The sequence below is a fragment of the Canis lupus genome, chromosome 23 (assembly GCF_003254725.2).
Source record: "Canis lupus dingo isolate Sandy chromosome 23, ASM325472v2, whole genome shotgun sequence".
In the NCBI taxonomy this organism is placed as follows: domain Eukaryota; kingdom Metazoa; phylum Chordata; class Mammalia; order Carnivora; family Canidae; genus Canis; species Canis lupus.
Window position 1 is genome coordinate 8661122 of NC_064265.1, and position 18344 is coordinate 8679465.

At 38.4% G+C, this 18344-nt stretch overlaps 1 protein-coding gene and 1 long non-coding RNA gene across 4 annotated transcripts in view; one reads left to right on the top strand and one right to left on the bottom strand.

The window, feature by feature from the left end:
• Positions 1-3802, top strand: part of LOC112668747 (uncharacterized) — a 64775-nt gene extending 60973 nt beyond the window's left edge. Inside the window, exons 3-5 of the long non-coding RNA XR_003141846.3 lie at positions 725-783; positions 930-1004; positions 1375-3802. This is a non-coding gene — a long non-coding RNA (uncharacterized LOC112668747). The remainder of the gene's footprint in view (positions 1-724; positions 784-929; positions 1005-1374) is intronic.
• The window catches only part of SCN11A (sodium voltage-gated channel alpha subunit 11), a 92149-nt gene that overhangs the window by 21506 nt on the left and 52299 nt on the right, over positions 1-18344 (bottom strand). For all 3 annotated transcript variants that reach the window (XM_049099908.1, XM_025461256.3, XM_049099907.1), the window contains 7 exons: positions 12772-12891; positions 11923-12037; positions 9460-9614; positions 6324-6497; positions 1513-1614; positions 766-1035; positions 43-96 (listed from right to left, as the gene is read on the bottom strand). In XM_049099908.1, coding sequence (XP_048955865.1) covers positions 43-96; positions 766-1035; positions 1513-1614; positions 6324-6497; positions 9460-9614; positions 11923-12037; positions 12772-12891 — 990 coding nt within the window. The remainder of the gene's footprint in view (positions 1-42; positions 97-765; positions 1036-1512; positions 1615-6323; positions 6498-9459; positions 9615-11922; positions 12038-12771; positions 12892-18344) is intronic.

Sequence of the window (18344 nt, forward strand, 5' to 3'; positions counted from 1 at the left end):
TTTGACCATAGCATTCTAGAACATGGCTCAACAAAAGCTCACCCCTCTGGAATCGACAGCTGCATACATAATATCCATCCAGCCCTTAAATGTTGCCTGTAACAAAAGTAGAGAAACATGAACACAATTATAGACTTGCTATCAACAGACAAGTGCAATACAACAGCAAGCAAGGCTCACTGGGCAGATATATATAAGATAGGACTGAATGTCCAGAACAGAATATCTAGATAAAAGAACACTAGAAGGGAATTCAAAAATGGGTGTCTTGGGTTTTTTCTTCTTTGTACAAGATAAAATTTTTAAAGGATATTTCTACATTAAAATTTCTAGAGAAGTTGTGTAATAACTGCTGGGAAGAGCCTGTTGAGACTTTCCTGATGCCATATGTTTGCACCATATGCCTAAGACCTGGCAACTTTGTTTTGACCAGGGAACTGACTTCCATCAGAGAACTGCTGCTAATGGTGTGGCTTAGCATCTGAGGCTCTAGTCCTCTTTGGATGGAGCTCTGGAGAGTAAGGCACCATACAGGACAGAGTGATATGTACAGGGGCATTGCTTGGGGGTTGAGGATCAGTAGACAGTAAAGTTGGAGATGCTTAATGGGGAACAATTCCAGAGGGCATTGGCTTCCACATGAGGAATTGGGATTTGATTCTACTATCTCAGTGGAGTCACTGTGTTTTTATTAAACTGAGAAATGATTTATGCTTCTTTAAAGGTTTCTCTCCTCAGAGTGAAAAACATACCAACAGCACTTACCACTTGCAGCAGGGCAAGGTAAGCCATTCCCACATTGTCAAAGTTGACTGGAAGGTTGACCCAAGATAAATTTCCACCTTCACATTGACTTTGATTCGCAATAGTGCTGTAATTTATAACTGAGTTTATATCTGTTCTATTAATGCATCTTCCAAATTTTCCAGAAAAGAAGTTTACTCCCAGGATACAAAATATCAGCCAGAAAATGAGGCAGACAAGCAAAACATTCAGAATGGCAGGTATGGCACCTATGAGAGCATTGACTACCACCTTAAAAAAATAAAACAGAAGAAAAATATAACAGATGCATGGGATTCACCAAGCTCTGGATCTCAGGATAGGCTTGATGTGTGAGACTGGACCTCTTAGAGCTCTGTCTTTACTTTCTACCTCCAACCCCCCAACCATGCATCCTATGACAAGCCCTGCTCTCAGCTTCACATACATAATGGATCCTTTCTATTGTCACTAAGGATCACTTGAGAAGTGTCCTCTGATGACAGTGTTACAGACTTATGGGACACCTGCCCTAGTATGGAAGGGAAGCCAGAGCTCGTCTTGGCTACCACAGAATGGATGCTATATCTTAAATTTTTCTCCATCTCTCAGATTCTAAGCAGTGGACTAGATGAGAAGGAGCCCAGGAAGAGACTGGCAATTTAAAGGAAGCCCAGCCAAAGAAGAGCAATTGGCTTTTCCACCTCTCCCTGACAGCTGACCTTCCTCCCATCTGCCTGAAGAATGTACCTTCATTCCTTGGAACTGGGACAATGCTCGCAAGGGCCTCAGTGCTCGTAGGGTCCGAAAGGACTTCAAGCTCTTTAAGTCAATGAGACTGGTCACAGAGACCTGGTGGGAAGAGAAGCCACAGATAGTGTACCTGACTTGGTTTCCAGAGAAGCCAGTCGGGGGCTGGTAGCCCTCATTCTGAGAGGCAGACACAGGGTGACTTCAGTGGATTATTCAGAAACAGAAAGAAACCAGCCCCTGCTGGAAGTGGGAGGGCCAATGAAGAAGCTATTTTTCTCCGAGATTGCCAAAGCTACAGCCCATAAAGGTGAGGACAATGCATTTACATTATCTGTTTAATGAAAGACAAAGAAAAGCTGAGAAATTGTTGTAAGTTAAAGGAAACCAAAGGGTATGACAATGATATGTCACTTGGGGTTCTGAACTGAATCCTGGATTAAGGGGGGGTGAGGGAAGACCAGGGTGGATGGATAGAAAGAATTAATCATAAAGGACCTTGTTGAAACAATTGACAAAATCTGAAAATGGATATTTTTACTATTCAGCCATGTTAAATTTCCTAACTTTGACCATTGTGCTGTGACTGTGTGAGACAATATCTTTTTTCTTAGAAAATACACACTAGAATGTTTAGGGATAAAGGGATGTAGTGCCTGCAACCTAAGCAGTTTTCTCCAATGAAAAACGGAGAGAAAATGACAAAGCAGATGGGGTGAAATGTTATTAATTGGTGAATCTGTGGAAAGAGTATAGGGGGTTCTTTACACTATTTCTTGCAACTTTTCTGTGAGTTTTTAATGATATAATAAGTTACAACGAAATAATAAATTGTTTGCTAATATTTCCCTTCCCTCATATGACTCCTTTTTGGGGGAATACTCTGAATTGAAACTCAACAAATACAGTGAGTTTGAGTTGAAGACCACTATTTGCAGATTCCAGTCATTCGTACTGATCATGCAGAGCCTTCAGAGATTCAACTTGGAAGAGGGGCAGCTCAGCAGGATAGGAAGTGAATTATATGACTGACTATGCTGGTATCAGAGTCCACTATTGTCTAGCATCATTCCCCTACCAATTCATTGTAGTAGTAAAATACTACCAAATTGAGAGAGATTAAGTGAGTCAATATGGCAGGATAACAAAATTTTAAAATAAAAAAAAAATCACCATCAATTCAAAATGCTTTTAATTATAAAGGTCTCCTAAAATAGGCTTTCTGTTTGTTCTCTTGTTTGTAATCACATTGTCTGTTGGGAGAGTTAGATCTGCAGCTTTTCCACAAATACTCCCACCTTGTTCCTAGCCAGAGGGAAAAGGATGGAGCAATTTAGCAGTTCCTCTGGCTTTACCAAATAACTGTTATCCTGGGTGGGGAAGAAGCATCCCTAGAAGGACACTATACACCTTTTCACCTGGAACCTTATCCCCAATCTGTGTTCCACCAAACTGGGAAGCATTGATGAGGCTTGCAGACATAAAAATAGCCACATTCTTACCCACGCTACATACAGTATTCTAAAGGTGGGAAGTTTTCTGCTGGTTTTATTTTTTTTTTTCTAACTTGCATTTATTACTCTCTACTCTTTTGACATTCACCATTCTGATATACACATTCTTGTGGCTAGTTCCTTTTAACTGTTATAAAATATTACAGCATAGAAATATTCATATTTTATGGATCCATTCCCCCTTGGTGAATATCTGGGTTATTTCCATTTCTTTGCTGTCCGACAAACTGGACAGATGTATGCATTTTTCCTGCATACATACACAAAAGTTTTCCAAAAATGTATAATTAGAAGTGGTATTTCTGGATAACAAATTGGGTTCACTTTTAATTTTACTTAATAATGCAAGATTTTCCCTAAAATAACTGTACCTATTAAGTTGTTAGCAGTGATTAGGAATTCCATTTTCTAAAAAAAAAAAAAAAAAAAAAAAAAAAGGAATTCCATTTTCTTACATCTTTCTCAATATTGGAGATTACTCAACTTAAAAATTTTTGACATTCTGATGAATAACACAAAGTCTCTCATTTTAATATGCACTTCTATGCTAACTGGTAATAAGGCTAGTGTATATTTCTTCATATATTTATTAGTAACTTAGCATTCCTTATGTGAATTACCTGTTTACATCCTTCTCCCATTCTTACACTGAGTTGTCTTTTTCTTATAGATCTGTAGAGAGTTTTTATGTACTATAGAAAATAATTTTCTGTTATGCATATGGCAAATACTGTCTCCAGGCTCTAGCCTGTCTTTGTAATTACAATTCTGTGAAATAAAACACCAAAAGTTTTACATTTTGATATAGGTGAATTTAGGTATATTTTTTGTGGCTGCGTTTATATTTTTCTACTTCAAAATAATAAAGATCATTTTATATAATGTTGATTAACAAGCAACATAAAAGGACTATTCATGGGGTGCTGGGTGACTCAGTTGGTTGATCATCTGACTCTTGACTTTGGCTCAGGTCATGATCTCAGGGTTGTGAGATCAAGACCCATGACGGGTTCTGCACTAAGTGTAGAGTATACTTAGGATTTTCTCTCTCTCTCCCTCTCCTTCTGCCCCACCTCCTGTCCCCACTCACACTCTCTCTAAAATTTTTTTAAATGTTTTAAAGTATTATTCACATATATTCTCTTATTTAATCTGCACAATAATGTTCTGATTTAAGTATTATTATAGATCACGTACCATGTAATAGAAAAGGAAAGCTGAAGCTCAGAGGATTAGCAACTTGTTTCAGGTGGAATTGGGATTTACACCTTGGTCTATATGATACTAACGCTAACAGTAATACTGAACCATACTTATCAAGTGCTTTCTCTGGGATTTATAAAGATATATAATTATAAGATTATTTCTTTTCTTATTCTACTCATTTTTATTCCATTCATTTTGTTATCAAAATTATACTTGTCTCATCAAATAAAGCTTGTAAGCTTCCTTTTTAAAAATTTTTGTAACAATTCGAATAAGGTTGGGGTTAACTGATTATTTCAGGCTGCTATAACAGAATATCATAGCCTGGGTTGCTTATAAACAACAGAAATTCATTTCTCACAGTCTAGAGGCTGTGTAGTCCAAGATCAAGGTGCTAGCAGAATCAATGTCTGATGAGAGATCACATCCTGGCTCATAGCCAGTTTTCTTCTCCTTATGTCTTCACATGGCAGAAGGGGTGAGGAAGCTCTGTGGGGTCTCTTTTATAACAGTGCTAGTCCCATTCGCGAGGGCTCTGCCTTCATAACCTAATCACCTCCCAAAGGTACCACCTCAAAATATGAACACTTTGGGGGTTAGGTTTCAACATATGAATTTTAGGGGATGCAAACATTCAGTATATAGCACTACTCCTTGAAGGTTTTGTAAAACTTGCCTGTAAAACCATCTGGACCTGGTGCCCTTTTTTGACAGTATGGTGTTGAACTACTGTTTTGATATTTTAAATGGCTATTGTTAGATTTATGTCTTCCATGTGTCTCTCTTCTAATTTGGGCAATTTGTAGCCAACACTCTAATTCTTTATTAAGGTGGACTTGTCAAAAGAAGGAAGTACTTTACCTAAGGATACACAGAAAGATAGCAGACAAGTTAACTTTAGAATCAGTTTTCTGAGTTTAGGTCAGTGGACCACAGGTCCCTAGAATGGATATACCTATCATCTGTCCACTGTGTTATGGGTTCTTCACTATACTATAAGATAACAGGTGCAAAGTGATTTCCACTCTGGAAAATGATAGAGTTGACAGACATGTGGATATTTTTATTCTTTTTTATTATTCCTGTTGGAGCTCCCATGGCACTGATACCTTTCTAAAATGCCTGAACCACGTGCCTCCTCGTGTCCACCAACAACATCAACATTATGGTTCTCCAGTCAGTATATTGACCACATGGCTTATGCTTATGCATTTGTCATGTCTACTTCTTTAAATAGCAGGGACAAAGTCTAACTAATTAGCACTTGGTACAAAGGATATAGATGTTAAAATCCAGGGCTTCACAGTGAGGCTTACTGAGTTTGGGTTTCATGTCCACCACTTCTAGCTAGTCAATCTTTACATGTTTCTTAACCTCTCTGTGACTTAGTTTCTCCCTGTATATATGAGAAAAAATAATAGTACCTATCATATGGAGTGGTTGTGATAACTAAAAGAAAGAATGCTTATGAAGCCTATGGCAAAATTCCTGGCACAGAGAGCGCACTCAATAAACGTGATGTACTCTTATTAGCCTTAGCATCACACAGGCCAAGGTGTGAATCTCAGCTTTATTTGAAACAAGTTGCTGACCATCTGAGCTCCAAGTTTCCTTATTTGTAATGTGGTATGTGACGTGTAACTCTGCTTAACTCAGAACACTGTTGTGTGGATTAAATGAAAGTATGTATGTGAATATTCCTCTTATGTTGCTTGACAATCAAGATGGAGACCAGCCTAGTCCATTGGCTGCTGACCTGCTTTGAGAAATCTCAAGAGAAAATAGAAAGTTGGAAGGAGAAGAGTGGGATGCTCAAAGTTATTCTAGGTATACATCAGATATAAGTGGTGGATGAATGCAATCATGGAAAGCATTAGGGTAGTGAGAATATGACGTGCAGTGTGAGGAATGAGGTGCAGAACAAGCAGGGATACTGATGGATAAATGACAACTACTTACAAGTACTGTGAAGAAAAAAAATTTTGGAGAGGTACTCAAACAAGGCACACAGGAAAAGCAGCTCCCTTATGATATTTTCCCCTCCCCTACCTCAACCCCTGCCTGCATGGAACACAGAGATGGTAAACTTACAATCACAATGATGAAATCGAGCCAGCACCAGACACTGGTGAAATACTTCCCAAATCCAAAGGCCACCCATTTTAGACCCATCTCCAGGATAAAAATGTATGTGAAAATATGGTCAGTACAATTAAGTAAATCTCGGATATTGGGTCGTTCCTCAAGGTAAATATCTTCAAATACCTGAAATGATAAAGCATAGCCATAGGCCAGGTTGAACATTTGCTTAGAATTACTTGCTGCCTTACTTTTCAGTTTTTCTTCCTTATTTGAATAGACTAACATCTCTTTTGGTGATAAGGTTTTGCTCAAAAGGTATTAAGAATGAAATTTCCCAGTGGAATCAATTCCTTGAGTAAGTAAAACTGGAAGAAAGAATATTCTATTTCTAGACTTCTATTGCCACAATAGCTCCCCAGGCTCTCATCATTGACCTCTAAAATACGAAGATATCTTCCTACTAACAGATCACACAATTTTCTTGTCTTCCTGATCCTTTCCACTCTTGCCAACAATATCTTGCCAACTTTTCCAGAACCACCTAGTGGCACATTCCATCTCTTTTATCCTCCTAGTTACCTTATTGGCTCTATTCAGTGGCTCTCCATTGCTCATCACACCTTAATGCTAAACACCTTAGTCCACACTCTAGATTCTGCCAACCCTGAGGCCAATGATCTACAACAAACAGCCTTACCACAGTGCTCCCGATGTATGTGCCCATTTTTGGTGTACCAGGACATGCAAAAGTTGAGGAAGCTCTGGGCTAGAGCTTCCAGTGTAGATTACTTTGAATATTAAATATATGTTGAATGTGATCATGAAGGTGAGACATCCTATCTTCTGGAGAGTCCCTTTTTCATTGTACATACAAACATTCCCCTCATCTTAAGTGTGTATGTGGTTCTTTAGGGTCTATATAACTAGGGTAGAAGCTGTCCTTTGGCCTTTACAGAGTTACTGAAAATGAAAAAAGAAGAATATAAGGGTCCCTGGTACTGAACCTGTCAAGATATTTGGGCAAACACTGAAGGCAAGACCAATTTCTATTGGTCCTGCTGTTGGGTACTAAGGTAATCCTATAGCCTCATGGCCCTAGGGAAAATAAATGCAAAAGAATAAAACAGTCTAACATCCAACTCCCAAGTGGGCTCTTGATTGGAGAAAACACTCCACCTCCTCAGTTTGGTTGATATTTTCTTTGGAAATTTCCTTCTTCCACCAAGACAATTAGGTGCCTGTTCTGCATGGCCCCTATGTCATCTACTGCTTCTTTGACTGTATCATATGGCCCTGGTCTACAATTGCTTGAACCACATCTGTCTTTCCTACTAGACTCCACACTCCTGGAAGTTAGGGACTTGTCTGTGTGCCTTGAAGAGAGACAAATCTAAATTGTATTGGAAGCTCATTTCCTCTCTTATCTTGGAGGCTGAGCAACAAGCTGTCTCAGCAGATCTGAGTTTGCTCACCTGAAGACTAGGCTAATATTGGCAACTGAACTTTGGAGCCTCCCACATTATAATGAGACCATTTCCTCGTCCAGAAAGCTCCTGTTATTACCCAGTTGCTTGGACCAGAGCTTCCCAAACTCTAATTAGAGTCCCAAAGCACTTAAGTTCTGTGGGTCTAGGGCAGGTCCAAGACTGCATTTCTAAGAAGCATTTAGACTGCTGATCCATATACCACATACAGTGGCAAGGGACTAGATCTTTCTTGTCCCCATTTGTCTACAAATAAGTTAAGTGAAACAGGACCTGAGTCCTTCTCGTAGAACCCTCTACATTGTGTGTTCAGTCTTGCTCTGCTCAACCTACACTTGCCTCATCAGAAGCCATATGAGACCAAGGAGGATGGTACCACGTGTCCCTGACCATCTGACAACACCATGCTTTCCCACTGACTAGCCCATGGTTTGGTAGACACCTATTATCATTTGTGGAATAAGTAAAAGAATCCTATTACTTGAATAAGAGTAAATAGCCAGTGAAAATGTAAGTACTAGAAGACTACAGGGACTCCTAGACCAAGGATTAGCAATAAAAATTAATTAAGAGAGTTCTCTGCAATGGTTTAGAGAAATTTACTTTTTTTTTTTGCTTGAGAAATAATTTACAGTGCATTAAGTATATAAATGGAGATGTGTGCTGATCATAGGCTCTAGTGGGCCCCAGTGTGTGCTCATCTCCTTTCACCTAGAGATCACACAGGTGTAAAGCACTAACCAGGAAGGTAATGGTGAAGAAGCAAGACATTTCCTTGTACCTTCTAATTGTTAGCAACTTACTATGAAATGTTCTGTGACTCTAAATCAAAAAGGGGAACCTAAGTGCCATTTACTTATGCAACAAATAGTTTAGTTCTATATTATGGCCATTTTAAGGGAAAATATAAGATACAAGAGGAGGGAGGGAGAGAATGAGAGAGAAACATGTAGATGATAAGAGCTACTAATAGCTAGTTATAGTTATAGCTATAGCTAAAGCTATAACTCAAGTAGGGGAGGCTAAGAGAGGGCAAGGACCAAAAGGTGAGGAGAGAGAAGGAAGGAGTTTAGGACTATAGACTATGGAGGCATGGATTTGGAGTTATTTCCAAACCTCACTGGAACACACTACACCTTGACCTGGAAGGATCTGCTACGTGCATAAAGCAGTATCTATTTGACTCTTCTCTCAAGGGGCCATGACTGATGGAAAATGGAAAATGCCGACAACTTATTACATCCTAATCCAATCTCCCTGTAGCCTTCTCCCTCTAATGTTCTACCTTTAGGAAAGCAGCATTATGGTTTTCCAGAAAAGAGAGGTAGGAACATTGCTGTCTAGATTAAGAAACATTTAAGATACAGTGAAAATGTCTAGAAATTCTTCAGGAATGAGAGACAGGCATGGGATTAAGGGCTAGACTCCAGGAGCCACTTTAAAGTACTGATTTGAGTCATGATTCCCTATAAGTATATTTTCTTTGGGTTGGGACTTCCTAGTTGGAGCAGGACTCCAGAAGTTGTGCAAACTCCTGCCTCAAGGGGGACCAGTAGCAGAGATCCCACTTCCACCTGGTCTCCCCGCATTAACAGCCCCATGTCAGAATGTAGCCCAGCCACCTGGCCCACAATGTCCCCACAAAGACTGTGACAATTTACCAGTGCCCCACTGCTCAGCAGAATCACAAAGATAATAAAGCTCTCAAACCAGCTGTGTTTCACTATTTGGTAGCAGGTTTTCCGCAGGTTCCACCAAATGATCCAGGGGGACTTTCTCTTGTTCATGGAACAGCATGGGAAGCAGTGACCCAGGCCTGCAAGGAATGGGCAGTAGCACTATCTTTAGTGTCTGTAATGAGCTGCATTAATAACCCTAACTCTTTACCCCTCCCCTGTGCATGTCCGTTAGCTTTGCAATTCTTCCCACTGAAGAGGTAGAGTTGTATTCCCACCCCTTGAATCTGGGCTCAACCATGTGACTTGATTTGGCCAGTCAAGTAGAGTTGGAATCACACCAGTGATTCATACCAGTTGGAATCATACCAATTCTGAGCTTTAGCCTTGAGAGGCCTTGCATGTTTCTACTCTGGCACCATCTCCATAAGAAAGGAATATTTGGGCCAGCCCATTGGTTTCAGGAGAAGGGGGATGGACATGTGGTACAGAAGATGGGGCCCAGTTATGCCCAGGGACCCAGTTAAGCCCAGGCCAGACTGGTGGACTCCCAGTCATTACCATTCATATGAATAAAGCCAGCCAAAATAAGCAGAAATAACCAGCCTAGATGAGTGGAGACATGTAGAGGCATGTTTATTATTGTGTGCCACTGAGGCTTCATGGCTGTTTGTTGTGCAGCAATTTCTTTTGCAACAGTAAGCAGTGTCCTAAGGACTGAAGGGAAGAGGTAAGGATGGGAACAGGCTCTGTGAACTACTCAAACCACACATGGAAGAATCTGATCAATTGTCAAGGTGTTTATACATAGCTGAGCATTTGACCTCAACACACACCAGCCTTCAGCATGAATCACATCACCCTTCTCACCTTGTCTCCTCCACCCATCCTCCAAGTTCCATGGATGTTAATTTCATGGTGATTATAACATTCCATTCCTTTCCTCATCATCTTCCTAAACTACTATGAGGTCTCCTTAGTCTGACCCTGCCCTCCTCCATCGTTCAGAACATCAATAGGTTAATCTTCCTAAAAGGCTTTTATTCTTTTATGCCATTCCTCCCTTCTTCTAGAAACCAACTTTTCTTCTCTAACTTCACTGTTGACATCCTGTACACACCTCAAGCACAGTCCAAATGTAAGTCAGGATAACTAACTGTCATCTATCTCTAACCTGACCTCTACCCCTATGGGCAGTTTGGGGACTGCTAAACAATCTGGAATAAGTTTGAAACTCATTCTTAGTGTCTGTTCTGAGACAAGTCTAATGTCAAACTTATGGAGAAATTTTTAATTTTAGATTCCCTCATTCATTTATCTATCAATCAATCAATCTATCTATCTATCATCTATCTATCTATCTATCTATCTATCTATCTATCTATCTATCTATCATCTATCTATCTATCTATCATCTATCTACCTATATTTGTTGAGCCCATAATCTGGGCAAGATTCCATTCTTACACTAGAGATACGTTATTGATTAAGTCACTGCCTTTATTTTTAAGGACCTTACAAGAGAAACAGACACAAATAAATTTCCCATAATGAATATAGGAGATAATAAAGGCAGATAGGAAGGAACCACTATACACACTTTATTGATTGCTTATTGTGTGCCAGATATTCTTCTAGGTGATTTACATTCACTCATTTATTTTTTTTTAATTTTTTTATGATAGTCACACACACACACAGAGAGAGAGAGAGAGAGAGAGAGAGAGAGGCAGAGACATAGGCAGAGGGAGAAGCAGACTCCATGCACCGGGAGCCCAACGTGGGATTTGATCCCGGGTCTCCAGGATCGCGCCCTGGGCCAAAGGCAGGTGCCAAACCGCTGCGCCACCCAAGGATCCCCTACATTCACTCATTTAATAGCAAAAATAATCCTTTACAGTAGATACTATCATAGCCATTTTATAAATGAGGCACAGAGAGGCTAAGTAAATTGAACAAGTCATACAGCTAGTAAATGAAGAGGCCAGAATTGAAATTAGGCAGTCTGGCTCCAGAGCCAAAGCTCCTAACTACAGTATTGTTCTTCTTCCAGAGAAAAATCTTGGGGGATATGTTTAGGGTCTGGCAGGTCTCCATTCAACCCTAGACTTATGGTCATGTTCCTTTGGTCTATCACCTCAACTATATCCTGACAGTGGATGTACTGGGGGCAAACATATTGGCCCAGTGGGATTTCCAGGAAAGTTTTCTAGAGTTTCTACCCTGGTTGTTAGACTATGTTAGTTGAACCCACCTAAAATCAAGAATTTCCTGAAATCTCCTTTGCCTGGGTCTGATAATAGCCCTAAGAATCTACGGATGCCCTCTCCTTACTTCTGCCTCCAATAGAAGTAGAAAGAAGGAATCTATCAAATCACAGAGCTTCAAAGAATAACAGAATCTCATTCAAATATTCTGTAAACTGAATGCAGAAATACTTCCACTTACCTTTGGGAAAACATCGCTCTGGTTCTTTTTTGAGAACCATTTCAGTTACCCGCCCAAAGGGATCCTGTGGATCAATGGTGCTACATTCTGAGAACACACTGGCAGTATCAGACTTCTGCACATCAGAACAAAGGAAAAGGGGAAATATTTACCAAGACGGTCTCTCGCCATGGTAGCACCTAATACCTTATTGTATGACTTTTTAGGAATGAAGCTAGCTAGGCAAAGGATTCTAGGTATAGGTGTATCTAGAAAGTGTCCCTCTCATTTGGTGATTTTTAAAATTCTCTGGCTAGCCTGACTTTAAGAGAGAATTCTCTAACTGTTCTCCCCTGGCTGAGAAAAGGTGAGATATATAAAGACATGGTATCTCAACCTTTTCCTCCCTACAAATCATACCTCTGATATACTACCTAACTCCAAATAAGGAGGCTGGGTGATGAAATGAAGGCTAATTTACTGAGACTAGTTTTTAGCTCTCTCAATTCCTGGAATTATAGGTCTAGACTAGTGGTTCTTGTTGATTTTGCCCTCAGGAGACATGTTGACAATGTCTAAGGACACTTTTTATTTCACAATTGCGGGATACTATCAACATCTAGTGGATAGATGCCATGGATGCTGCTAAATATCCTACAACAGACAGAATAGCCAGCACAAGATGGAATTATCATGTCCCAAATGTGATAGTGGAGAGGTTAAGAAAACTTGGCCTTTGCTTAAGATCTGATTCTGGCACTTTGCTCTGCATTTATCCTGATACTTTAATCTTGATAGCCATAGTGGCTATCTTGGAGAATGTGTATGGATAAGCTATATGTTCCTTCTGGAACACCCTGGGAAAATTACCTTTTGGGGATCTTGTTTTGACAAACATATGTCATCCTCAGAGAACACGTCAATTTCCACACTTTGAGCTCCTGGGCTGGTGGACTTCTTGGTCTCCCGATGGAATTCAAAGGCCTGACACTGAAAAGCCCAGAATAGAATTAATATGCTTCTTGGGCTTCTCACTTGAGGTAAAACAAGTTTGAATTGTGACATTATTACTCTTTTTCTTTTTACTTTTTAAAACTGCTCCTGGAGAATCTCAACATAAAATAATTCTGGGAAAACTACTAAAGGAAACAGATAACCAAGCTTACTCAAAAGTCATATAATCAAACAATACGGTTTTGGTACAAAATTGACCTAATAATTCAGAGGTGAAACTTACTGTATCCTTTCACTTCAATGACTAAATGATAAATTACTTAATAAATGGTACTAGTATAATTAGTTATCCCTGAAAATATAACATAATGCCAGAATACAGTAAAAATAAAAACCATAATGATTTTATATACTGATATAAAAATAGATGAACAAAAATGATAGAAGACTAATTTGGAAATTTTTTTTATTCTTTGGGGTACAGAAAGTTGGCTTAGTGAAATAGAAAAAGATATGAGAAAAATGAAAATATATTACTTTTTAAAAATAAAAAATAAATTTTGTCTGATGACCTGCAGGTATATTCAAGACAGACATGAGAAGTCATGCCTTAGGTGAGGGTTTCATCCTAAAATCTGTGTGAGTATTCCTGTGACTATGACACAGTAAAGTCATGATTTAAGAACAATTCTCCCATTTGAATACATGCATTGATATATTACAAACACACACACACACACACACACACACAAAACAAGTAAATATGGCTACGGACCAGACACAGAACAGAAATATGAAATGGTGACAATTTAAATAAAGCATGTAGCAGGTAATGGTGACTAAAAGTGTCCCATGTGAGGAAGAGAATCACAGCTATGTCCAAGGCTTGAAACTGTGGACTGGGCTGAGTTCTTGCACTTAAGAAAGAAAGCCAAAATGAGTTATGGCTAATGCTTAGAATTATAATTATACACAGCTGCATATCTAGGAAGCAGACGGAGGTACAGCCTCAGAAATAGGATCTGGGTAAAGGTCCCCACTGGATCTGAAATATACTTTGTGTCACTGTTAGACAAGAATCCCAAATTGTCAGTGTAAGATTTGGTTCTGCAATGGTTGCCCTAAGAAGGTTGATTAAAGATATCATAGAACCTAGACTGCAAAGACAGTGACAGATCCTCTAACTAAAGTTGAAATTTAAACTAACCCTCCAAAATATAGGAGGAAACAAACAAAATCAGTAGCCATAAAAATTAACTACTAGGTGAATTTACTTGAGGAAAAAATGAAATTAATATAATAATCTAAAGTGTCATTAAAATAAGTAAGTTCAGAATTTAATGAAAAAGATATGCAGATTTTCACTTCCTAGATGGCAGTATAAGGAGCTCCATGGACATGATATCCAGAGAAATGAGCATAAGTGTTGAAAAATATTTTAAAAACATCATTTAAAGTCTCTAGAAATTGTCCTAAGGTATACAGCAAATAAAGAAACATTTATTCAAAAAATCTTCAGAATTCAGTAATAGTATCAGGAGTCCATGGCAATTGAGCCACGATCTTCCCTCTCTCTCCCCACCTTCTAGCTCAGTTTGATGGAAGTCCTACTCTAGGAAGCTATGATCAGGAAGATGGGGCTCCCTCTACCCTCAGCCCCCAATCAAGGGATATGTATCTTAACAGGAGGTGTAGATCACCAGTTTTTCTTAGCATCTCCAACTCTAAATTGAAGAAGCTACATTCCTAGTGAATATGGCCAAGAAATTGGGCTCTCTTTTTCAATCCAGCCTCTATTCATAGGATAGAGACTCTATTCCAGATTCAACAGCTTAAGAATCCTGGGGTTCTGATCATCCTCAATCCAGTTTGTTTAAGGGGAAGAGATTCCATGCAGAAAGAAGGAAGCTGAGAAGATGAGAGGCTACTGTCCTTCCAAGTACTTGGATCAGTACTAAGAGATTTTCTGTTCGGTAGGAGGCATTCCATAAGAAACAAGAACTCTAAAAAATTTAAAAAAAAAAAAAAGAAGAAGAAAAAAAGAAACAAGAACTCTGAAAGCTCTCCTCAAAGAACTGACTTTATCCGGAATAATGTGGGGGAGTTGAAGCTTAAGGATATTCTTGAAAACAATGGATGGAGATTTTGATGGTAAGCAAATAAGAAGAGACTGGTCACTCTTCTTCATTAAAAGTAACAAATTAAACCACAGGTCAGCAAGTTTACCACAGAGAACCATGGAAAGAGACAGCTAAGAAGAATCTCCCTGGGGTCAAAACAAATCTCAAAGACTGGCTTTATAAGTATCCCTCCTTGAAATTAATTAGATCAGACTGTGGAGGAATTAATGCCCTGTGGTATTGTCAAAAACAATAGAGCAATTAGCCAGCAATTAGTTCAGCCTAAAATCTGGGTGTGATACCAAATAAGGCAGACAGATTAACAGAGAGATCATGGAAAGAGATAGTCAAAGAGAGCCCTGCTAAAATAACTGTCATCCTGCTGTGACTGTCTACAAATCCAAGGGTTGCCCTCTGAGTAGTAACACCAAAGATTTCACATTTGTGTGTGTGTGGCAAGGGGGGATATGGGGAAGGAGGGAATAGACTTCACTACAATAGTCTAGTCAAGTCACCAAATAAGCCCCAGAGAGTAGAAAAGGGAATCCGTTCCAGATCTGCTACAATACATTCGGTAAAATGTCCAATTTTAAACAAAAATGATTAAACATGGGACAAACCCAGGAAGTACGACCCACACATAGGAAGAAGGCGGGCAAGATAAATTGTGAAAGGGCCTGGATGCCAGAATTAAAAAACAAAGAGTGCAAATCATCCATTTTAAATATGTTCAAAGAATTTTAAAAATATATTTAATAAATAAAGGATGCTATGATGACAATGTGTAATCAAATACAGAGTATCAATGAAGAGATAAGTTATTTTAAAAAACAAATAAGGGATCCCTGGGTGGCGCAGCGGTTTAGCGCCTGCCTTTGGCCCAGGGCGCGATCCTGGAGACCCGGGATCGAATCCCACATCGGGCTCCCGGTGCATGGAGCCTGCTTCTCCCTCTGCCTATGTCTCTGCCTCTCTCTCTCTCTCTCTGTGACTATCATAAAAAAAATTTTAAAAAAAATTCTGGAATTGAAATGTGTAATAACTGAAATGAAAAATTCACTAAGTGAAGAAAGAATCAGTGAATTTGAAGAGGGATCAGTAGAGATTATGCAATCCAAAGAGCACAGGAAAGAAGACAGAAAACTTAAAGGAAACACAAAGGAATGTAAAACACCATTAAGCATACCAACCAGAAAGAAAGGAGAGAGAAAGGAAACCAGAATAATGGCTGAAATTTGACTGGAATTATTCATTTACACCTCTAAGGAGGTAAAACTCACAGTAAGATAAACACAAAAGGATCCAAACCTAGATATAATCATAGCAAAAATGCTGAAAGCCAAAGACAGAGGAAATATTGAAAGTAGCAAGAACAAAGTTGCTCATCACATACAAGGGGATTTCCCAACAAATTTAACAGCTGACTTTTTCTTCCTTTTTAAGTAGGCTCCATGCTCTATATGGATCTTGAACTCATGACCCTGAGGTTACAGGTCATGTGCTCTACCAACTGAATCAGCCAGGTACCACAACAACTGACTTCTTATTAGAAATAATGGAGACTAGAAAGCAGTGGAATGATATACCATGAGTGTTGAAATTAAAAAACAAATGTGAACCAAGATTTTATTACCCAGAAAAACTGTCTTTCAAAAATGAAGGTGAAATAAAATAGCACATAAACAAAAACAGAAAATTCTTTGCTAGGTGACCCGTCTTACAAAAAATACCCAAGAAGATCCCTCAAGCTGAAAGTAAGTGATCCTAAATGGTAATAAAGTCCACACAAAAAAGCAAAGAGCCCAGGTAAAGGTAAATCTGTAAAGATGAGAAAAACTCATATTTCTTTTCCTTTCTTCTCTATACTTGATTTCAAAAGAAGTTGTCTAAAACAGTTTAAAATTAATGTATTGTTGGACATGTAACATATAAAAATAAAATAAATGTGGTAATTACAGCACCAAAAAGATGAATGGGAGCAAAGTTGTACTGTAGTAAGGAAATGACACCTGAAGGTAACTCAGATTCACAGAAACAAATGGAGAGCTGGAAATGGTAAATAAGAAGATTAATAAAATAAACTCTATCAATATATACTTGCTTTCTTTTCTCAGATTCACTAGTAAACATATATGAAGCAATGATAAAAATGTATTGTTGGGTTTTTAACATATATGGAAGTAATATGTGTAATAAAAAATAGTACAAAAACGTGAGAGAGGAAATAGAACTATATATGAGTAATGTTTCTGTATCTCACTAGAATTAAGTTAACTTACCAGACACCAATTCTGATAAGTTAAATGTATGTGACAGCCCCTAGAGCAATCAATAAGAAAATAATCCAAGAAATATTGTGAAAAATCATTAAAGGAATTAAGATGTTACATTAGAAAATATTCAAATAATGCAAAGTAAGGCAATAAAGGACGAAAAGAGGAATAAAAACAAATGAAACACATAAAAACAAAAAGTAAAATACTAGAAGTAGATAAACTAGACCAAAAATTAGATTAAATGTGAATGGGTTAAGCAATCTAACAAAAAGGCAGAAACTGTCAGACTAGATAAGAAAACAAGATCCAATTATGTACTGACTACAAGAGACACATTTTAGATTTAAAGATACAAACAGTTTGAAAGTAAAAGAGTGGAAGAAGATATCATACAAGCAGAAACCATAATAAAACTGTAGTGACTATATTGTCAGAAAAAATTAGACTTTGTAGTTTTTTGCTTGTTTTTTTACTCTTTTGAGAGAGCTCATTAGCATGGGAGGGGTGAGGGGTGGAGAGAGAGAGAGAGAGAGAGAATCTTAAGCAGGCTCCATACCCAGCACGGAGCCTGAGACAAGACTCAATCTCATGACCCTGAGATCATGACCTGAGCTGAAATCAAGAGTTGGACACTTAATTGACTGAGCCACCTAGGTGCCCTAGATAAAATAGACCTTGAAACAAAAAGATTTACTAGAGATAAAGAGGGACATTGACAAAAACATAAATATATCAGAAAGATAAAACATTTATAAACATATATGCACCTAACACAAGAGCCACAAAATATACGGAAGGAAAAACTGACAGAATTGAAGGGAGAAATAGATAACTCAACAATAATAGTTGGAGGCTTCAATAACCCATTTTTAAAAATGAACACAACTAAGTAGAAGATAGAAATAGAAGGCTTGAACAACATTATCTGTCAATTATACCTAACAGACACCTGCAGAACCTTCAACTTCAAAGAGCAGGATACACATAAGTGTATTGAAACTGTACAGAATGTGTTCTCTGATCATAATGAAATAAAATTAGAAATACAAAAAGATATTTTAAAAACTCACAAACAGGAGGAAATTAAGTAAAA